Here is a 21,436-nt window from a genome sequence, read left to right on the forward strand (position 1 = left end):
TGGAACAAGGCTGGGATAAAATGCCTTGCCGTAAGCTTGGGCCACCAAGAGGCACACTATATGACATTGCCAACAATATAAGCAAACTTTAACATGATTGTTATAGGCAAGCTTAAAAAAACCCAAAAATAGGGGAAAAAACTTGGAAAATTTACTAAAAATTGTGCGTAGGTGCATACAAGTGGAACAAGGCTGGGATAAAATGCCTTGCCGTAAGCTTGGGGCCACCAAGAGGCACACTATATGACATTGCCAACAATATAAGCAAACTTTAACATGATTGTTATAGGCAAGCTTAGGTTGCATTGTTAGGGTTACCTAGGGCATGAGGACGTCAACATCATGCCATAGGAAGGGTGTGAATGCCTTAGTGTCACAAATTGATGATGTGGCGGTACTGCCCGGACACAGCAATTACGTGGCAGCTTGCTGACGTGGCTGAAGCGAACAGATGATGACGTGGCAGCCTACTGACGTGGCTGAAGCAGACAAATGATGATGTGGCAACAATACAGATCTCTGTAATTTGCGCAATTGCTTTTAAGACTATTTGCTTTTGAGTTTTTAAGCTTTTGGGGCTGTGCTTTTGGCATCCCTTGTAAGAATAAAAGGACCCAAGGGGCCTCTCTCTTCAGGTCATCTGGACGTGTCACAAGACGGGCACCACGTGCCAATAGTAAAGAACAGTCTGAACAGACTTTAAGCACTTCAATAACTGTCACAAAGTGATGACGTGGCAGACAACAGAAACCCTAATTTCTGCCAAAAACCCTAATTTCCGGAAATCGCGATTTTTTGTATTTTTGGATATTTTTGAGCGACGCAAATCTCAGCTTTTGCTCTCATTGAGAGAGAGAGAGAATTTGCTTTTGCTTTCAGAAGCTCTCTGTGAGAGAGGGAAAAGAGCTTTTGCTTTGAAGCTTTTGGGGCTTTGCTTTTGGCATTCCTTGTAAACCTTTAAATAAGTGGCTTGGGCCCTCACTTCTCAGAGCATCTACACGCAGAGTCTGAGAGTGAAACCCGAGCCACTCTCTTGTACTTTGAATTGATTAACACAAAAAGAAATACCGAAAGGGGCGCCAGTCTTTGGGGCTAATATCTCTAGGCACGGAACTCCACCGGGCCAGTGCAAATCTATTGTGATCCGTGAATTGTTTTGAAGTGGTTATTTGGTGCTGTCGCGATTGATTCTTTACCTGGAGTGTCCAAGTCTGTTACAGTGGTATCAGAGCACGGCCGATTTCTCTTCTACGGGAAATCCGATCCCCAAATTTTTTTCCCCGGCACCTATGGCTTGACGCAAGGATCAGTCGACTCCCTCTGCATCTGGAGATGCAGGCAAGGATCACAACAAAGATTCTGACAGAGAGTATGGCTCGCCTCAGCCTACTCAGGCGGAGCAAAGAGAGATGAAGCGTCGTCAATTGATCGGCCATGCAGCAAAGATGATGCTCAGTCTTGCGAAGGATCTGAAATTGGCAAAATATATGAGCGAGACTTCTTTTCAGGAAGTGCATGAACAATGGCAGAAAACCACTACACCACCCCTAAAACCCGCTCTCAAGAAACCTTCTGATCACAAACAGTATTCAGAGAAGGAATTACAAGAGGCGGTTGATGCACGGATTGCTCAACTTTTTGACGCGCAAAAGAAAGCCAAAATGCACGGCGGAAAGCAGAAGAAAGGCACTGACTTCCCGGGATGTTTGGGTCGTCAGTCGACATTCGACAAGGCAAAGAAACAGAAGAAGCGTGTTCGATTTGAAGGAGTACCCATTTCTTCTTCTTCTTCTTCCGATAGTTCTTCTAGCTCTTCAAATTCGAGCGAAGAAGACAGAAAAGGTAAAAAGCGAAGCAAGAAACTTAGCTTCGGAAGGGCAAGAAAAAGGCAAAGAAGGCTAAATCTCGTCGAGAGACTGACAGTTCTATTGAGGACTCGTCTACAGACAGCTCAGATTCCGATGACGGAAACTTTTATTCGAACAAGAAGAATTTTTACAAAGTCAACCAGTATGACTTCGAAGATAAAAAGTAAGAAAGTCCGAGAGTTTAAGGAAGGTGGCCACTCGATCAAGTTTGATACTTTTTCAGGATACTCAGATGCTTCGAAGGCTTTGTCTTTTATACAGCAGTTTGACATTGCTCTGCGGGAGGACGCTATTCAGAGCACTCCAAGATTCGGAGAGCTACCTCTTACCTTAAGGGGAATGCTCGTACTTGGTGGTCCACGCTTCTTTTAAACAAGACTGCACTAGTTAAATGGCTGAAATTTAAAAAGCTTTTTATTTCTTCTTGGTTGACACAAGAATATGAACGAGTTATACGAGCTGCTTGGAACCATCTTCGGATGACCAAGAAAGATGCAATCAATGCTTATTGTGAAAGATTCTGGAGCTCTTTTCTCCTGCCTCTTCATTCAAGAAGATCTCGTTCAGAGAACAGATTGAGCGGTTCACCTTGGGTCTACCTACAGAGATCCGAGATCACTGCTTGGAACAGAAGTCAACTTCTATTCAGGAGTTGATAAGTCATGCGAAGCGGGGCTTTGCCATTCACTCTGGCAGTCTGACCTACCCCACAGATGAGGCCATGACACAACGAGCCGAACAGACTTCTGGGAATGAAAGTAGAAAGAAAAAGAGCAACCTAGAGAAAAAGGATGCACGACCCAAGCTTACTTCTGAGGAGAGAGCTCGCTTCATCAGAGAGGGGAAGTGCTTTGGATGCGGGGAATATGGACATATCTCTGCGAAGTGCCCTAAAAAGGCACAGAAAGAACTGAATGATAAAGACGACGACAGGCCTGAGAGTTCGAGAGCAGTCGAGGAACGTGGCAGAAAAGGCAGATAGAAAAGCAGAACTAGTACCACATGGCGTGGGATCTGCACCGAATCAAATGAATGAAAGTACAAACTTTGCCGCTTTTGGGGCAAAGTGAAGGATCAGGAAGCTCTTTTGAAGGAGCCAAGGCCAACTTCTTTTCACTTGGAATTGGCGGCTCGATTTGGAAATTACGCCCGACAGACTGACGCCACATGCGGAGGTAGTTCAACTGGCATCCGGATGGGATGTTGCCATTACATCGAGCATTGGCAAACTTCGTTTGCAATGACAGGGGTGTTCAGGGCACGCGAGTGACGTTCTACTCAGGATCCCTTGGTACCACAAGAACTACGTCGTGGTTGACTACCGGGCCGAGAAAGCGACTTTGATAAATGAAGGGCTTAGAGATTGTACTTGATGAACTTCAGTTTCTTACTCATTCTTTTGGGAGAGAACTGAACGATGGATAAAGGTTGAATATGTTTTGACCTGATTCAAAAGAACGCCAAGATTTTTCTCCACACTCATGCCGATTGTTTTTCAGAGGGCCTGAAGATCAGACCATTGACCTGATACCTAGAAGCACGCCACCAAACCGGCCACCGTACCGTGTGAGCCGAGTACAGAATGAAAAGATCATGAACCCAAAGACCTCTTGGAAAAGGGTCTTGTCCAGCATAGTACTTCACCGTGTTGCTCTCCACTGTTGTTGGATTTGAAGAAAGACGGATCTTGGAGAATGTGCATCGATTATAGTGCTCTCAACAAAATCACCATCAAGAACAGATTTCCGATTCCTAGGATCGATGATATACTCGACAGGTTACAGGGATCCTTGTGCTTTAGCAGGATTGACTTGAAGAGTGGATATCATCAGATCCGAATCGCGTCGGGAGACGTCTACAAGATAGCCTTTCGGATGACTTTTGGTTATTTGAGTTTTTGGTGATGCCTTTTGGCTTAACCAATGCTCTTGCGACATTTAATCGGATGATGGACAAGACTTTTCAAGAGTATAGGCTATTTGTTGGCACTTTCTTTGATGATATTACTGTTTTCTCCAAGAATGAAGCAGAACACATAGATCATATGCTTCAGAGGTACATTTTTCTTTTTGGGACACTTGGTCTCAGCACAGGAGTGCAAATGGATCCGGCCAAGATAGACACTATCCGTGATTGGCCCGATTTGAAGAATGTCCATGAAGTTGAAAGTTTCTTGGGACTGTGTCAGTACTACAGACGGTCCATTCGAAAGTTTGCAGAGGTTGCTTCCCCTTTGCATATCTTGACACAGAAAGGAGTCCCTTTCTTGTGGGGATCCACAGAGGTGACTGCCTTTCGGACCTTGAAAGAGAAATTGACTACAGGACCTGTTTTGACTTTGCGAGACTTGCAGAAGTCATTTGAAGTATATTGTGATGCTTGTGGTCGTAGTCTGGGTGCGGTCTTGATGCAAGAAGGCCATGTCATTGCTTACGAGAGCCGATTGTTCTCTAGGCCGAAGATGACAACACAGATTTATGAGAAAGAGTTTTTGGCGGTTATCCATGCTGTTACTCAGTGGCGGCATTACCTACTCGGAGCGGATTTTACTGTATTTACAGACCATTAGAGTTTGCACTACTACTTGTCACAGAGTCAGCTTTTGGAAAAGCAGACCCGGTGGGCGAACATCTTGTCACAGTTTCACTTCCAGATTGTCCACGTGCAGGGACATAAGAATGTGGTGGCAGATGCTTTGTCTCGGAAGCCGTTGGTTCTGGCTATTTCCGCGATACATCATAGGAGCTTCGAGGATATGGTTGATCAGTATGCCACAGATACAGATTTTGCAGATATTTTTCACATGGATACGGGATGGGGAGATAGTAGCTGGATACTCCCTTCGGGAAGGCTACTTGATGAAAAAGACTATGTTGTGCGTTACACAACCGTTGAAGGAAAAGGTTATGACTGAATGCCACTGTCCACCTTTTATAGGTCAAGTTTGACAAGCATAAGACACAGGGATTGTTGCAGCCTTTACCCATACCCACCCGCCCCTGGGAAAGTATTGAAATGGATTTCATTTTTGATCTCTCGAGAACACAGAATGATCACGATGGTTTTCCGATTACATGGCACGTCTGAGACGATTGTCTTCCACAGAGACTCCAGATTTATGAGTTTGTTTTGGAAGGCAATTTTGGAGAACATTGGCACGCGGTTGTAGTTCTCGTCATCGTTCCACTTGCAGACTGACGGGCAATCTGAGATTGCCAATTCAGTGGTTTTAGATTTATTGAAGTCTTGTATCTCGGATCAGAAGACTAAATGGGAAAAGAACTTATCTTTGGTGGCATTTGCCTACAAGAACACGATACACTCTTCGACGGGGAAGACGTCATTTGAGATTGTTGAAAGTGCTGCGAAGGTTCCATCCTTCCTGAGCACGAAAGATTAGATATTTGAAGCGGATGAAATATTCGCGAGATTTGGATACGGCTTTTGCTAAGGTTCGCGAAACTTTGTAGAAGTCTCAAGAACGACAGAAAAAGGCAACGGATCGCCATCGTCGCGACTTGAAACTGAAGGCTACTTGATGAAAAAGACTATGTTGTGCGTTGCACAACCGTTGAAGGCAAAGGTTATGACTGAATGTCACTGTCCACCTCTTATAGGTCAAGTTTGACAGGCATATGACACAGGGATTGTTGCAGCCTTTACCCATACCCACCCGCCCTTGGGAAAGTATTAAAATGGATTTCATTTTTGATCTCCCAAGAACACAGAATGATCACGATGATTTTTCGATTACATGGCAGGTCTGAGACGATTGTCTTCGACAGAGACTTCAACTTTATGAGTTTGTTTTGGAAGGCAATTTGGGAGAACATTGGCACGCGGTTGCAGTTCTCGTCATCGTTCCACTTGCAGACTGACAGACAATCTGAGATTGCCAATTCAGTGTTTTAGATTTATTGAAGTCTTGTATCTCGGATCAGAAGACTAAATGGGAAAAGAACTTACCTTTGGTGGAATTTGCCTACAATAACACGATACACTCTTCGACGGGGAAGACGCCATTTGAGATTGTTGAAAGTGCTGCGAAGGTTCCATCCTTCCTGAGCACGAAAGATTAGATATTTAAAGCGGATGAATATTCGCGAGATTTGGATACGGCTTTTGCCAAGGTTTGCGAGACTTTGCAGAAGTCTCAAGAATGACAGAAAAAGGCAACGGATCACCATCGTCGTGACTTGAAACTGAAGGCTACTTGATGAAAAAGACTATGTTGTGCGTTACACAACCGTTGAAGGCAAAGGTTATGACTGAATGGCACTACCCACCTTTTATAGGTCAAGTTTGACAGGCATAAGACACAGGGATTGTTGCAGCCTTTACCCATACCCACCCGCCCCTAGGATAGTATTGAAATGGATTTCATTTTTGATCTCCCGAGAACACAGAATGATGACGATGATTTTCCGATTACATGGCACGTCTGAGACGATTGTCTTCGACAGAGACTCCAGATTTATGAGTTTGTTTTGGAAGGCAATTTGGGAGAACATTGGCATGCGGTTGCAGTTCTCGTCATCGTTCCACTTGCAGACTGACGGGCAATCTGAGATTGCTAATTCAGTGGTTTTAGATTTATTGAAGTTTTGTATCTCGGATCAAAAGACTAAATGGGAAAAGAACTTACCTTTGGTGAAATTTGCCTACAATAACACGATACACTCTTCGACGGGGAAGACGCCATTTGAGATTGTTGAAAGTGCTGCGAAGGTTCCATCCTTCCTGAGCACGAAAGATTAGATATTTGAAGCGGATGAATATTCGCGAGATTTGGATACGGCTTTTGCCAAGGTTTGCAAGACTTTGCAGAAGTCTCAAGAACGACGGAAAAAGGCAACGGATCACCATCGTCGCGACTTGAAACTGAAGGAGGATGATTGGGAACTCTTATGTTTTCAGAAGGCATGCTTACGAAAGAAAAAGAGAAAGGAGAGGCTTTTTCCAAAGCTTAGTATGCGATACTACAGACCTTTCCAGATAACTGAAAAGATAAATGATGTCTCCTTCCGATTGAAACTGCCAGATACTTGGAGGATTCACAATGCATTGCATGTGAGTCTCTTGAAACCCGATAAGGGTGATGTGCTTGATGAGCAACCCGAAGTGGAAGAAAGCGAGGAGATCCTTGTTCCTGAACAGATTTGGCACATAAGGATACGAAGACTAAAGGTAAAGTCCGAAGGCGGTTCTTGGTAAGTTCAAGAACTTTCCTGCATTTGATGCGAAGTCGATGGAGGAGGAGGACCTAGTAGATACTCCTCGGATTGTGAAACTTTACCTCGATATTTTGGTTTAGCATAGTCTACTCCAAACGGAACCCATAAATTGAGCTTGGCCGAAGAACTGGTGCAGTGGGATGCACAAGAGGGGAGTTACTCCGCTCCTTTGTCAATAAATGCCTTGATTTTGATACTAAAGTCACTGATGTCTCTTTGAGCTTCATGGATACTGAGAGCTGACAGTATTCTGCTGGATGACTTTATGAAATGAAATTCTTGATTATGATACTGATTTGTTCTTGACTTCTTTTGAGTGCAAGAACTGATAGACGAAATGACTGCAACATTTTGGTTTGATTGATCTCGAATAGACATGGTTGCAATAGGGGTTAGTCAATCGGACATTGACGAGGTCCCGATTGGATCTAGATGTGACTGCTAGCTACATTGCTGATAAATCATGGTCTAAGATTTGAATGAATGTTGAATGTCCTGTGATGTCCTGTGATGTCGTGTGATGTGATTGTCGATTTGTACATGTGCTAGATGTGTGTCCCTAGTACGTAGGTACTAACAGTCAGTGTCTGCTAGGACGGTTTATGGCTTTTGTCGGTTTTGCAGGCGTAATCGCGGTCGATTACAATGCTTTCAAGAGGGGGGTGTGTCACAAAGTGATGACGTGGCGGACAATAGAAACCCTAATTTTCGAAAATCGCGTATTTTTTTTGGGGGAAATTTTAGAGCGACGCAAATCTCAGCTTTTGCTCTCATTGATTGAGAGAGAGAGAGAGAGAGAGAGAGAGAGAGAGAGAGAGAGAGAGAGAGAGAGAGAGAGAGAGAGAGAGAGAGAGAATTTGCTTTTGCTTTCAGAAGCTCTTTGTGAGAGAGGGAAAAGAGGTTTTGCTTTCAGGCTTTTGCTTTCAAGCTTTTGGGGCTTTGCTTTTGGCATCCCTTGTAAACCTTTAAATAAGTGGCTTGGGCCCTCATTTCTCAGAGCATCTGGACGCAGAGTTTGAGAGTGAAATCCGAGCCACTCTCTTGTACTTTGAATTGATTAATACAAAAAGAAATATTGAAAGGGGCGCCAGTCTTTGGGGCCAATATCTCTAGGCACGGGAACTCCACCGGGCCTGTGCAAATCTATTGTGATCTGTGAATTGTTTTGAAGTGGTTATTTGGTGCTGCCGCGATTGATTCTTTACTTGGAGTGTCCAAGTCTGTTACAATAACAACTGAATTGAGAGAGAGAGAGAGAGAGAGAGAGAGAGAGAGAGAGAGAGAGAGAGAGAGAGAGAGAGAGAGAGACGACACGCACACGGAGTGGCGGTATTCTACCCCAGAGAGTATTGGCCCCAAACCTTGGCGCCCCTTTCGGTATCTCTTTATATTGCATGAACTTAGTAGAAGCCGGTACTCCAGACTTTGCACCTTCTCCAGAAAGCATGCCAGAGAATGAGCCCTTAGCACATATTTTTAAGGCCCTTGGGCTATGAAAAGCAGTTTACATGGAAAGCCTTCAAACTCAAAAGCTTCTGGTCCAAAAGCAATGCCAAAAAGCTGCCAGTGTAAATCGCGGAATTTTGTACAACTCCCACGTCAGCATTCGCATAGTCTTCCATGTCAGTACTGTCAGCATAATTTTTGAAAATTGCCCGTACAGCTACCACGTCATCAGTATTGGTGCAAGTCTATCTTTGTGTGTGTGTGGGTCTTCCTTTATTTTAATCCTTTATGTCACTTGGGGCCCCATCGAACGGGGTCCCCATAGGTTGGTGGGACTTCTTCTTCTGTTACTTGTTCTTCTTAGGGTTTAGTCCCCTCTGCCGACATCTGTAGGTTGGCTCCATTCTTCAGGGCTTTGACACGTCAGCAGTTTGTGACAGGACGTTGAGTCTGAGAGCAGAGAACCCCTTCGGAGTTGTACTTTGCTCAAGCATTAATATAAAAGAAATACCGAAAGAGGCGCCAGTCTTTGGAACCAATCTCTCTAGGCACGGAACTACGCCGGGCTGTGTCGACCAAATTGAATTGTGATTTTAAAGTTGTGAAGTATTTTAAGTGATTCTCTCTTGTGTCGTGCCTGATTTCTCGACTTGGGGTGCCCAAGCCGGTGACAGTGGTATCAGAGCATCAGGCGTGTGCTTTTCTCAAAGCATACCGGTTCTATCAAAGAGCAAACATGGCACTTGGGCACTTTGGGAAGCACTTTGGAAAATGTTATTGAAGAATCTTCGTGTCCCGACCTCGGACATATTAGCTGTTGCCACCCTTACTTCATCACGTATCCGGCGCGCTCTGTCTTTATCGCTCTGTCTTTTAGGGCATAAGCCATAAAGAATCTCGGATTGCACATGGATTCTCGTGGAGAATCTGACAGAGATAACACCTCTCGGCGGGAAGGCAAAGAAGAGTTGAAATGCGACCCGGGAATTGAAGAAAAGAATGAAGATTTGGGCAAATTTTTTACGATAGAGAAGTTTGCCAGAGCGAAGTACAAGCGTTAACTACAGGTTGACACATTTGTGAAAAGATTGACCAAGTACTCCAGAAACCCAAGATTTGCGAAACACCTCAAGAATTACCCGATTGATGAGATTCACTTGAGATGGCGTGAGGCCATTGCGTCTTTTCTCAAGACGGGGTGGAAAGATGAAAAGAGAGACGAGTGCAGAAAAGCGGAAGCTTTACTTGCACGAAGAGCTGGAACATAACTACTGACCAGAAGATGAACTAGATACTGGAAAGGACACTGAAAGGGATACTGATGTACTGATAATCTGGTTGTTGTGACAGATAACCGGAAATAGGAGCGAGGAACTTGCATCTGTATGGATTGGGAAGCATGGAGCTAGACATCCACACTTTTGCAACGAGGTGAGCCATCTCGTTGCCTGTGTTGCAGGTGAAATCAAGGATGAGATGGTGAGATTGGGAGCGACGAAAGCTCAAGAATGGATTTGTCGATTCAAGATAAGAATGATGAATTTGAATGAATGGATGATGACGCATGTTGAATGATTCTAGTGCATCAAGATTCCCATATGAATGAGATGACTGGATACTGTGGTGAGCGCATTAAGAGTTCTTGCGGGATGAGATGGCTACATAGGGATCTAGGTGCATCAAGACTTCTGGACGGATGAGATGACTAGATGATTGAAACAATGTGTTCAGTATGAACTAAGTGTGTGAATGAAGAACTTTGGAATAGGAATTTCCGAAGATGATTCTGATTTATGTATGAGATTAATTTTCTCTGGAAGAACTTGCTAGATGTGTGCAGATAACAAGTGAAATCGATGATAATGGATGACGAATTGGGAGCAATGACCGCTCCACAATGAAACCGATAAGTATCATGAGTTTTGAATGAAACTAATGGAAGAACCTGCTATTTGTGAACAAATAATAGGATTGAGAATGAGAGGATGATGATTTTGGAGCAATGAGAGCTCCCGAATAAACCGGATAACGAATCATGAATATTGAATCACGACTGTTTCAATGGAACTGTCGTGGGCACATCAAGAGTTTCTAAGGGATGAGATGGCCATACACGTAGATTTGAATGATTGGACCACTCTGTTCAGTATGAACTTAGCGATGGATTGAGATCCCTGGAAATGATTACTCGCGCATCATAGTGCTGGAGTATAGATAGAATGATTGACCAATTGACTGCAACATTTTGGTCTCGGAAATCTATGGACATGATTGCGATATGGGATTAGTCAATTCGACATCAGTGAGATCTGGGATGGATCTAGATGTGATTGCTAAATACGTTGCCAAGAATCATGGTCTTAGATCAAAACCGAATCCATGGACGTAATGGTGATATGGGATTAGTTAATCGACATTAGTGAGGTCTGGTGCGGATCTAGATGCGATTGCTAAATACGTCACCAGGAATCATGGTCCTAGATTCTATGTGATGTGATTTGAATGAGATTTGATGTGATCTACCTGTGATCTGAATGTGATGTGATGTGACTGTCGTCTTTGCACAAGTATTGGATTTGTGTCGTTTAGTGCGTCGGTACTTAGAGTCAATGTCTATTGAACTGGTTTATGGCTTATGTCTGATATTGCAGGCGTAATTGAGGGCGATTACAATTCTTTCAAGAGGGGGATATGTCACAAACTGATGACGTGGCGGTATTGCCCGGACACAACAATGACGTGGCAAAAACGGACAGATTATGACGTGGCAGTAGTACAGATTTTTGTAATTTACGCTACTTGGTTTATGGACCAGCTTTTTGACCAGTTGCTTTTAGGACTGTTTGCTTTTGAGTTTTTAAGCTTTTGGGGCTTTGCTTTTGGCATCCCTTGTAAGAATAAAATGACTTAAAGGGCCTCACTCTTCAAGTCATTTGGACATTGAGTCCGAGAGCAGTGGACCCCTCGGGAGTTGTGCTTTGCTCAAGCATTAATATAAAAGAAATACTGAAAGTATTGCCAGTCTTTGGGGCCAATCTCTCTTGGCACGGAACTACTCCGGGTTGTGTCGATCAAATTGAACTGTGATTGTAAGTTTGTGAAGTATTTTAAGTGATTCTCTCGTGTGTCGTGCCTGATTTCTCGACTTGGGGTGCCCAAGCCGGTGACACTTAGTACCATGAGAACAACGTTGTAGTGGATTATCGGGCGAAGAAGATTGAGTTGAAGAATAGTAAGGGTCGAGTTGGAACCCTAATTATTGATGTGAAACTCGAAGGCGAGTTAGAGTGGGTTCAGACTGCACGAGCCTAGGCAGCCTTCCACCATTCATACTCTCGTCTAGTTCACACTATGAGAATGAGTAGTGGAGAGGGTGTGAGCCACGCGCGTCGGAAACACTGGAGAGAGAGAGAGAGAGAGAGAGAGAGAGAGAGAGAGAGCACAAGTGCTCTGCAACTGATGCTCTCAATACACAATGAATGACTACAAAATCCTAACCATTCTATTTATAGAATGTTAGGTTGAGGTGGCCATTTCTTCATTAATAAACGCTAGTGTGGCTTTTTGGAAGTGCCGTTTTGACATGTTTCCAAACAGCTGGAGACGCATCCCCCAGCCAGAAACGCCGAAATGCGTTTCCAGCTGCTTGGGGCAGCGTTTCTTGCAACACAGCCTGGCAACACTAGGGCTAAATGTGTATTTGGTGCAAAAAACATAAAAGCCCAAAAAATGGCTAAAAATGTGTGCATCTAGCCAGGCTCAGAAGTGTAAACGTTTTTTCCCTCTCTGGATTGAAGCGTTCATATTTTGGATAAGAGGGATTCTTTTTAATGGAGGGGTGTTTGGTTCAAACACTTAATTAGATGCCTCAGATCCGGCCACCGTACAGAGCGAGCAGAGCCCAATAAGAAGAAATTATGAGCCAAGTACAGGAAATTTTGGAGAAGGGTTTGATTAGCGTAGTTTACCTTATCTTGGCCTCTAGTACTGCTTGTACAATAGAAACACGAATCTTGGATGATGTGTATCGACTACAAGGCTTGCTACTAAAATGTTCAACAAGATGAGTTCTTTCGAGAGCATAAGACAGTTTGTGGGCACATTTTTCAACGACATCATTGTTTTCTCCAAGTCCGAACAAAACACCAAGAGCATTTGTTGCAAGTATTCAAAGCCTTAAAATAATTCAGATTAGTTATCAACGGGAAGAAAAGTAAGTTCTTTTTACGGAAGATGCACTTTTTAGGACATATTGTTTCGCCCAAAGGTGTTAGCATGGATCTGGCTAGAGTGGTGGCTATTCGAGATTGGCTTCCTTGGAGGAATGTACATGATGTAAGGAGCTTACTTGGACTATGCTCTTACTACAAGCGGTTCATTTGATAGTCTCTGGAGATTGTTTCGCCGTTGCACTCCATGACTCAGAAAGGGGTACCATTCACATGGGGACTTTCATGACTTACAGCTTCCGAGAGACTCAAGCAGAAGTTGACTACTGGCCAGTGTTGAAGTTAATAGACTCGTAGAAATCTTTTGAGGTGTACTGTGATGCTTGTGGAAGCAGTTTGGGAGAAGTCATAATGCAAGACGGCCATGCCATAGCTTATGAGAGTTGGATGCTGTGAAAGCCAGAGAGGGTTGCACATATTTATAAAATGGATCTTTTAGCAGTTATTCGTGCTGACTTAGTGGCGTTTAGAGAAGCACATAAGATGAGCAAACATACTGTCACAGTCTCATTTCCAGATTGTATATCTGAAGGGAAAGCAGAATGTGGTGGCAGATGCATTGTCTCACAAACCACAGATATCGGTTGTTGCTTTGTGCACCATCAGGATTTTGATGCGATGTGAGAGCAATTTCTACAGAGCCAGATTTTGGTGAGGTAAACAGCCCTTACTCTCCTGAGAGATACTGCAGCCACCACTAGAGAGAAGATGAAACTCTTATGTGGTCCAGAGTATCAGAGGCAGAAAGGAGAGACAAGTACTGAACCTGTACCAGATTATTCGAGTCTTTACAGCGGGCTCCCACATGTCCACAATACTACAACCTGCTCACTGCTAAGTAGGCTTGCATTTTTCATGATGATCTACTGTCACACATATTGATATGCATTGAGCCCCGTAGGGAGTAGAGCTCCATATATAGCCCTCATGCATCCCATCCACGCCACTTTCATGCTCTGTATACCATCCAGTCTCTGACACTGCTACATCATAGCAGAGACTCTTTCTTTGCGTTGATTGTATACAATGATGCCAGGATGACACTAAAATCCTGTACATCGTTTTGTCTCACAGGCCAGTTCTCTTCGGCCTCTATGAGTGGTTAATAAAATCTCTCTCTCTCTCTCTCTCTCTCTCTCTTCCTGTTCTAGTTCTTTTGCACCCAGACATGGTATTAGATTCACCATTTTGTAACAGATTGGTCTCATGGGTCATTTTGGCCTTTTGAAGACGTTAATATAACATTTCATATCTCTCTCTCTCTCTCTCTCTCTCTCTCTCTCTCTCTCTGATCTTCACCATATCTTCCCCCTTCTTTCATTGTACTACACATTGTATTTTGTTTCAGTTCTTTTTGATGCCGGACATGGTATGAGATTCACTATGTTGTAATGGCTTGGTCTCATAGGTCCTTTTGGCCTTTTGAAGACGTTAATATATCATTTCATTTCATTTCTCTCTCTCTCTCTCACAGATTTCTTTACACTAGATATTGAACACCCAGAAGAACAGACAGAGGAGCAACCAACAGTGGAGAGGTCTACCCGCACTATTGGCATTCTCATAGACCGTGCATTGGAGCTAGGGAGATCTAGACGACCCCGATGGAGAAGAGGAGCTACACAGTTCCGAAGGAGGCTACAGCAAAGGATTCGAGCCATAATTTTTTGTCGTCCAAAGTGCAGATGAAGATGGATCTCTATGCAGATAGATCTCTACTTCCCTCCCAAATTGTGTACACATTGTATAGCTCAGTTCACATGTTTCACGCCTTTCGGCTTTCGCCTTTCACACCTATCCGCTTAGTTTAGGATTCCGCAGTATTTATATCTTGTTATCCCTAGTCTAGTTTAATTTATTTTGTTAATCTGACTTGATATCAGATACACCGCATTGTAACTTCCTGGTCTCATAGGTCACTTTGGCCTTTTGAAGACGTTAATATAACATTTCATTTCATTTCATTTCATTTCTCTCTCTCTCTCTCTCTCTCTCTCTCTCTCTCTCTCTCTCTCTCTCTCTCTCTCTCTCTCTCTCTCTCCACATTCTTTGGATGTCTATGAAAAGAGTGAATATGTCATTGTGTTTTTGCTTTACTGATTGGAAGTATCTGGCAGTCTTTTCTTGAAGCAGGTTTAATCGTGGGTGGGTGGGATAAATACGACGGTGGAAGCATCTATGCCATTCCACTTGGTGGCACATTTTTGAAACTTCCATTTGCTACAGGAGGTCTTTATCTTTGATTTGAGGCTTACAGGAGAATTGCAACTTACAATTAATTAACATTTGCTCGTTCTTGTTTTTAAGGTTCTGGTTCTAGCTACCTTTATGGATTTTTAGATCAGGCTTGGAGAGAGGGCATGACCAAGGATGAAGCGGAGGCAAGTGGTCACAATTCTGAGTTCATTTTGAATTGTAATAAGGATGGGATAATAGGATGCTGCACAAACGCGGTGTGTGCATATGCGCATTTGGTTTTAACTATTTTTGCAAATGCTTGGATCATTGCAATTGACTATTCAATATTTCTAGACGCTGTTTATTGTGCAGTAAGTCTCTGCTTGGCTCTCTTCTTGACATCTAAAGGGGTTGTAGATTTTCATTTTGCTTAGATATTTGTTTTGACCTGGTGCAGGCTCTTGTTGTAAAGGCAGTATCGCTGGCCATGGCCCGTGATAGCGGAAGTGGTGGTGTAGTGAGGACAGTTGTGGTATGGGTTTTCAACTACATATGTGATTTCTGCATATCCTTTTCTTGAGCTACGGAAGGTGTGGATTGAGGTTGATCTTTTGATTTAAAAAAAAAAAAAAAACTTGTGCAGATAAATGAGGAAGGTGTGCAGAGAAACTTTTTTGCTGGCGATAAACTACCGCGCTGGTATGAGGAGATTCCTCCACAGAACAGCCTACTCGATGTGAACACAGAAGTTGAACCAATGAGAATTTAAGCAAGCAGACAAATTAAAAAGAGATAAGTGGAGGTACAACCAAGGTTCTGACTCTGACAGTTGGTGTCAGATGATTAGTTTGAGCTCTCTTGTAGAAAGACCTGCCTTGCTTTTATTGGAAGCAGTGTTGAACAAGACTTTGAACTATTGTGGAGATTGACTGATCTGAAAATGCATTACTTTTCAAGCGTTTATGCAGTTGTTGGGTATATTGAAAGAATTCAATTAAGGAAATATCACATTCACTTAGGTCATATGTACAAGTACGAAATGTTGTGTCACTTCGTGCGTATGGGAAGAAAGCCAGGAAAAAGGATTCTATGTTTTTTTTCTGGCTCTGTTTGTGTTGTGGTTTTGGTGATCAAGGTCGATGGAGTTTCGATTAATATGTACACCAAATGAGCTGCCAAAGTGGTGATTTGGTTTATGTGTGTGTCAAAAATGAAGGTCTGTGGATCAATTTTGAAGTCGAGGTAGAAGGTTGTGAGAGCAGGGCCAAGGGATAGGTTTTGGAAACCCAGAAATGGTCATTTTAATGTACTTTTTGAAGGATTTGGAGTAATCTTTACCACCTAGTGACTTACAGAGTACTCTCAAGCTTTTTCTTGCCTATCAAACTTGTATGAGTTGATCTAGCATGCTTACCTTGGGTACTACAGAAAAGGGTGTCCAGACTTGGTCATGTGTTAGTTGCATTTTGTCACCAAGTCAAGGATTAACGGTTCTTGTGCTTTCTTGTCTTTCTGGTAAGATTATAACTTAAGATGCTGCTTACTACAGAGGTGCCTTAGATTGTGCTCTAAAGTTAAATTGTGGTCGTTACAATTTAAACCATATTTCTTTTAAAGTGAACGATATTAAGAGAGCCTCTCTCTCTCTCTCTCTCTCTCTCTCTCTCTCTCTCTCTCTCTCTCGTATGTGGTCTTAGATAGCTGCATGGTTAATAGAAAGCGGATGAAAAAATCCCCTTTGCCTCTTTGCAAACAGAGTAATATATATGCTGAAGGAATTTGAATTTCATCTAGTTTTTCAAAGTAGACTTGTTTTCATGCAAAACTATGCTAATTTTTTTCCCCCATTTTTGATATGTTTGATGGACTTTGTAGTGGAGTGCAAAGTGACAATGCGTTTTTGATGAATATTTATAGATGAAAGGTTCTTCTTGATCCTAGTAACATCAGAAAGTGTTGAAGAGTTGCCACTTGCAGCAAGCAGCAAGTGCAACCTTTTCAACTCTTGTAGATGGATAGAAGGCATGGTTGACACATGTGACAATGTTCTTGTTAAGAATAATTGCAAGACAAGTGATAAAATCACGTTTAGACGTAATGTGCTTAGTTGCATCACTGTCAAAATATGACATGATCCACATTCTGCAATACATGCATCTTGCATAGATGGGTCATACCTATATTGTGCACTAAATGCCCATTCTGCATCCCCCACATTCACCAAATCCGCATTTGAAGAACCATCAACAATGGCTATATTTGCCTCTTTATTATATGAGCCTCTTTAGGCATAAGCTAAGGACCTTGCTTGATAAGATGATCATATTTCATCTTTTTCTTGCGTTTGTCGCCAAAGTTCACCTATTGCTATTTGAAGCAGTAGATGTAGGGGGAGACTTGCTACTTGTAGAAGCATTAGCTGGTAACTATGATATTGTTTCTTTAGCTGTGCACCCACAAATGTTTGTTTGAAAGGATGCTACATAGCCCTTTTTTAGTGGACTAGGCTTTTTTTATGGAGCAATATTGAGACAAGACCATCAAACTTCACATCATCCAGTTTATTCTCTTTCACAAACCTAAAGGTTCAATAAGAATTTGGTAAAGCATTAAGAATTCCTTGCATGATCAATCTTTCAAATGGCCTTTGCAACAAGGAGATGTTACATAATGTATGCCCAAAGTAGCTAGTTGTCCTGTCTAGTTTGTCCTCATAAATAACATGGAAAAAACATCTTTGTTGTCAACCGTGCCAATGGCTTCACTTGATGCAAAAGTTGCCTTCATGAAGAAAAACCTACAGAACACTAACCTCTGTTATAAAGCACAACCAACAAAGGCTAGAAAATAAAGGCTAGAAAATACTACTTTTCCAAAACAAAGGCTAGAAAATACTACTTTTCCAAAACTTTGCGTGGACCAAAAAATGCACAAAAGGATGACATTGCTTGCATAGTACTATCAATAGCAGAAATGACATGAATAAAGTTTTTTGACAATATCAACTCTACGGGCTTGCCCAAAGATTATGTTGCCCACCAAAAATCACCTCAATTTGAGAACAGAGTCAAGAGGGTGCTTGCGACGCTCCCCAAGGTATCAAAGCCTCCTTGCTAACAATTGTTGGAAATCCATCACTATCACCAAGCTCACAAAGCTTGAGAAGGAATTGGATGAGCTTACAATATTATAGAGGAACAACCTCATTGAGAGATCAAAGATTTTTCAGTGATTATGTAGCAAATGGAAGAGTGTGGCTTACCAAGTGACCAATATGGTGCACAAGCTACTTGATACAGTCCTCCCTCTTTTGAGCTTAAATGAAAAGTTCCTTAATTACCAAAATAAAACACAAAACAATACTCTCGTTGCTCACAACAAATGGATTTATAAAGAAAAGAGTAGGAACCCAAAACCAACAAAGCTTCTATACGTAAAATAGATTACAAAGATTCTAGTTATTGCACATTTTGTGGAATAGATGGTCATGTTGAGAGAAATATTTTTTGAAATATGATCTCTCCACAAAGTTGATTGCAAATATAAGAGGAAAACCTAGGAAATCCAACAAAAATAAAGGCAAAGAAAATTCGGAAGAAGGAGCTACAAAGTCTATACTCTCTCTCTCTCTCTCTCTCTCTCTCTCTCTCTCTCTCTCCGGCGATATTATCTCTCATGGAGATTGCACAAGGATTCCACTTCCTACTCCACAGGAGCTCCGGGCTCTAAACATAAGCAAGTGGACTGGTGATTGTGGGACATTATCTCACACGTCTCACACTCTCTCAAAACATGGAGAGTTCTTTGCCCATCTCTTCAACAATCCATTTTGGTGATGATTTTACTTTGTATATGGTTGTGTTGGAAATATATCTCTTGGTAATACAACCTTAAATGATGTGCTTCATGTGCTCAAGCTATCAAAAGATCTTTTTCTCATCCCTAAGGAAACTATTAAAGGTCTTGGAATCGATTTTAATGATGAAATAATTGAAGTGATTGATAGAAGTACCCTCCCTATTGTGGCTCATAGTTAACAAGAAGGTGGCTTGTAGTGTGTATAGTCTTTTTCGCTTTAGAACCACGTGAGTCACATGTGTGTTAGTTATTCTCTCCGACCAAACCGCTTATTGTAGATGATGAGAGTATGCTTTGATACTCTTGCTTTGGTCATGTTCTTATTTCTACTTGGCAACACCTACCTTTCTAGATTATGGCTATTGAATTGTCCAAGATTTGGAAGTCTCATAATCTCTTTTACTCTTTCTAGGCAAAGGCAAACAATACATGGAGTCATTTGTAAAGAATGCCACTTTTTGCACCTTCGAGTTTTACAACTATTTAATCTAGCTAATGATTTCTCACAAAAGACATGGGTACTTTTCTTGTTAAAATTTTTGATGCTCTCTCTTAATTTCAAAGTTAGATTAGTTTGTTTGAAAATCAATCAACTTTGAATTCTCTATTCTGAAAAGTGACAATAAAGTTTGAAGCTATACCCTTAGATTCATTTTCTATCTTCTATATTCAAAGACAAAGTAATCTCCTACACACTTCAACAAAATCTTGTGGAAAGGAAGCACAAGACAATGAAGAAGATGGCATGCACTCTCTTGCATCATGCCTCTCCCTTCCTCATTTTGGGGTGACATTGTGGCTATGTCAATTTATCATTTCAAATGCTCTCTATAAAAGTGTGATAATGACTTCACTCCAAAGGAGGCATATGCATGTCATCAATCTACTATGCCTCATCTTTATGTTTTTGTAGCTTTCTTTGTGTAGAAACAATGATCAATACTGTTCTACAATACCCTTGCGGCTTCATAAAAGCATCATACTTATTATACCACTCCCACGGGGCTTGCTCTAAACCATTAGACTTCTCTTAGGCTTACATATCAAGGCCTCTCTTGTTCTCAACAAACCTTTGGTTGCTGCATGTAAATATCCTCATGAAGATAAATATATAAAAATGCTATCTTAATGTCCATTTGGATAACTCCATGTCCTCTTTGGAAGCTAGAAAGACAATCATTTCTTGGAAAATCTATGCCTTGCTTTTCCTTGAGAGCTTTGGCAACCAATATATCCTTCTATTTTAGCTTCCCATCATTGGGTGAGATCTTTAACTTGAAGATCAATTTACACGGTTTTTTTTTCTTTTTGGCAAAGAGTCTAAGTCCCAAGTCTAATTCTATCACAAAGAAATCTTCTTTGATTTCATGGTACTCTCCTATTTAAGCTTCTTTCCCAAAACATAGCCTAATTTGAATTTCAAGAGGGAGGTTTAACAAACCCTAAGCGAATTTTTTGAGCAAAAAACAAACAAACTAAACAAGCCATACATCTAATCGACGAAAATGTGATAAGAGGAAGATGGTGTATAAAACATAATTTTAATTTATGCTCATATGCTACTGAAGAGATGTTGTGGATTTGTGACATGAGATCCAATCATCTAGCTTGCATTGTGGGGAGAGCAAAGACTACTCCTATTAACTAATGTGCATGCTAACATTGAAGAGATTCCCTTGCATAATGACTAGAAAGTCATTTCTCTAGAGATAGTAAAGACTACGATAGTAACATTTGATATATATCCAATTTGCAATAAAGTATATTTTGAATGTTTTCCTTTAATTTTGAGTGAAATATAAACTAACAATATACTCCATAGATACCCTTTGTTCTGACACTGAATAAAAGAGATGTGGACGTGACTTATATCCTCTCAAGGTATTTTGTGTAGAATCATAGTCTTCATTATTATAATACAATGTGAGAGAGAAATATCAATAGTTTGATCTATCGCTCCATTTGAAATGCCATAAATCCTAGAAACAACCATCACATTGAGATGTCCCAAAAACAGTGAAAGTAAATACCCATATGTCTACTATGAAGCGAAAAGCTTCAAAAGGCTTTGCACCAACCTAAATATATATATTTGTTAGAGTTTGACCATTTTGATGACACTGTTGCATCCAAAATACCCATAAATCCTAAAGACAGTTGTCTGTATGTCTCATTTTGGCACCCGAAGACATCCTGAAACCTCCCAAAAGTGTCTCGTGTTGATGCAAAACACTTCTAAGAGCTTTTTAGATGGAATTTGACAATTTTGACCACATGGTTGCGTCCAAAATGGCCCAAAACCTTAGAAACAAGTTTCCACACGTAAAGGATGGCCTTTGTGTATGGATAGTCATTTCTAGGTCTTTGGGCCAAACCAAATGTAACCATGTGGCCAAAATTGTCAGATTCTATCTTAAAAGCTCCCAAAATTGTTTTGCATCAACATCGGGATACTTTTTAGAGAGTATGGGACGCCTTTGATTCCAAAACCTCGTCTCGGGGTATCAAAAAGAGAAATATGGATAGCCACTTCTAGGGGTTTTGAGCATTCCAAACGCAACACTATGGTAAAAATTGTTAGATTCTAACAATTATACAAATGTGGACAGGGGCAAAGCTTTTT

The 21,436-nt window shown here is 41.6% G+C and overlaps 1 protein-coding gene across 2 annotated transcripts in view; it reads left to right on the plus strand.

Annotated features, from left to right (window-relative positions):
* PBA1 (N-terminal nucleophile aminohydrolases (Ntn hydrolases) superfamily protein) overlaps window positions 1-15,973 on the plus strand; it is a 64,995-nt gene extending 49,022 nt beyond the window's left edge. For both annotated transcript variants that reach the window (XM_086527258.1, XM_086527257.1), the window contains 4 exons: window positions 14,895-15,006; window positions 15,085-15,158; window positions 15,413-15,487; window positions 15,599-15,973. In XM_086527258.1, the coding sequence (XP_086383384.1) occupies window positions 14,895-15,006; window positions 15,085-15,158; window positions 15,413-15,487; window positions 15,599-15,724 (387 nt within the window). In that variant the 3' untranslated portion in view covers window positions 15,725-15,973. The remainder of the gene's footprint in view (window positions 1-14,894; window positions 15,007-15,084; window positions 15,159-15,412; window positions 15,488-15,598) is intronic.
* The last annotated feature ends 5,463 nt before the right edge of the window (window positions 15,974-21,436 follow it).

This window comes from Adiantum capillus-veneris, chromosome 13, assembly GCF_014529385.1.
Source record: "Adiantum capillus-veneris isolate H3 chromosome 13, ASM1452938v2, whole genome shotgun sequence".
NCBI lineage: Eukaryota > Viridiplantae > Streptophyta > Polypodiopsida > Polypodiales > Pteridaceae > Adiantum > Adiantum capillus-veneris.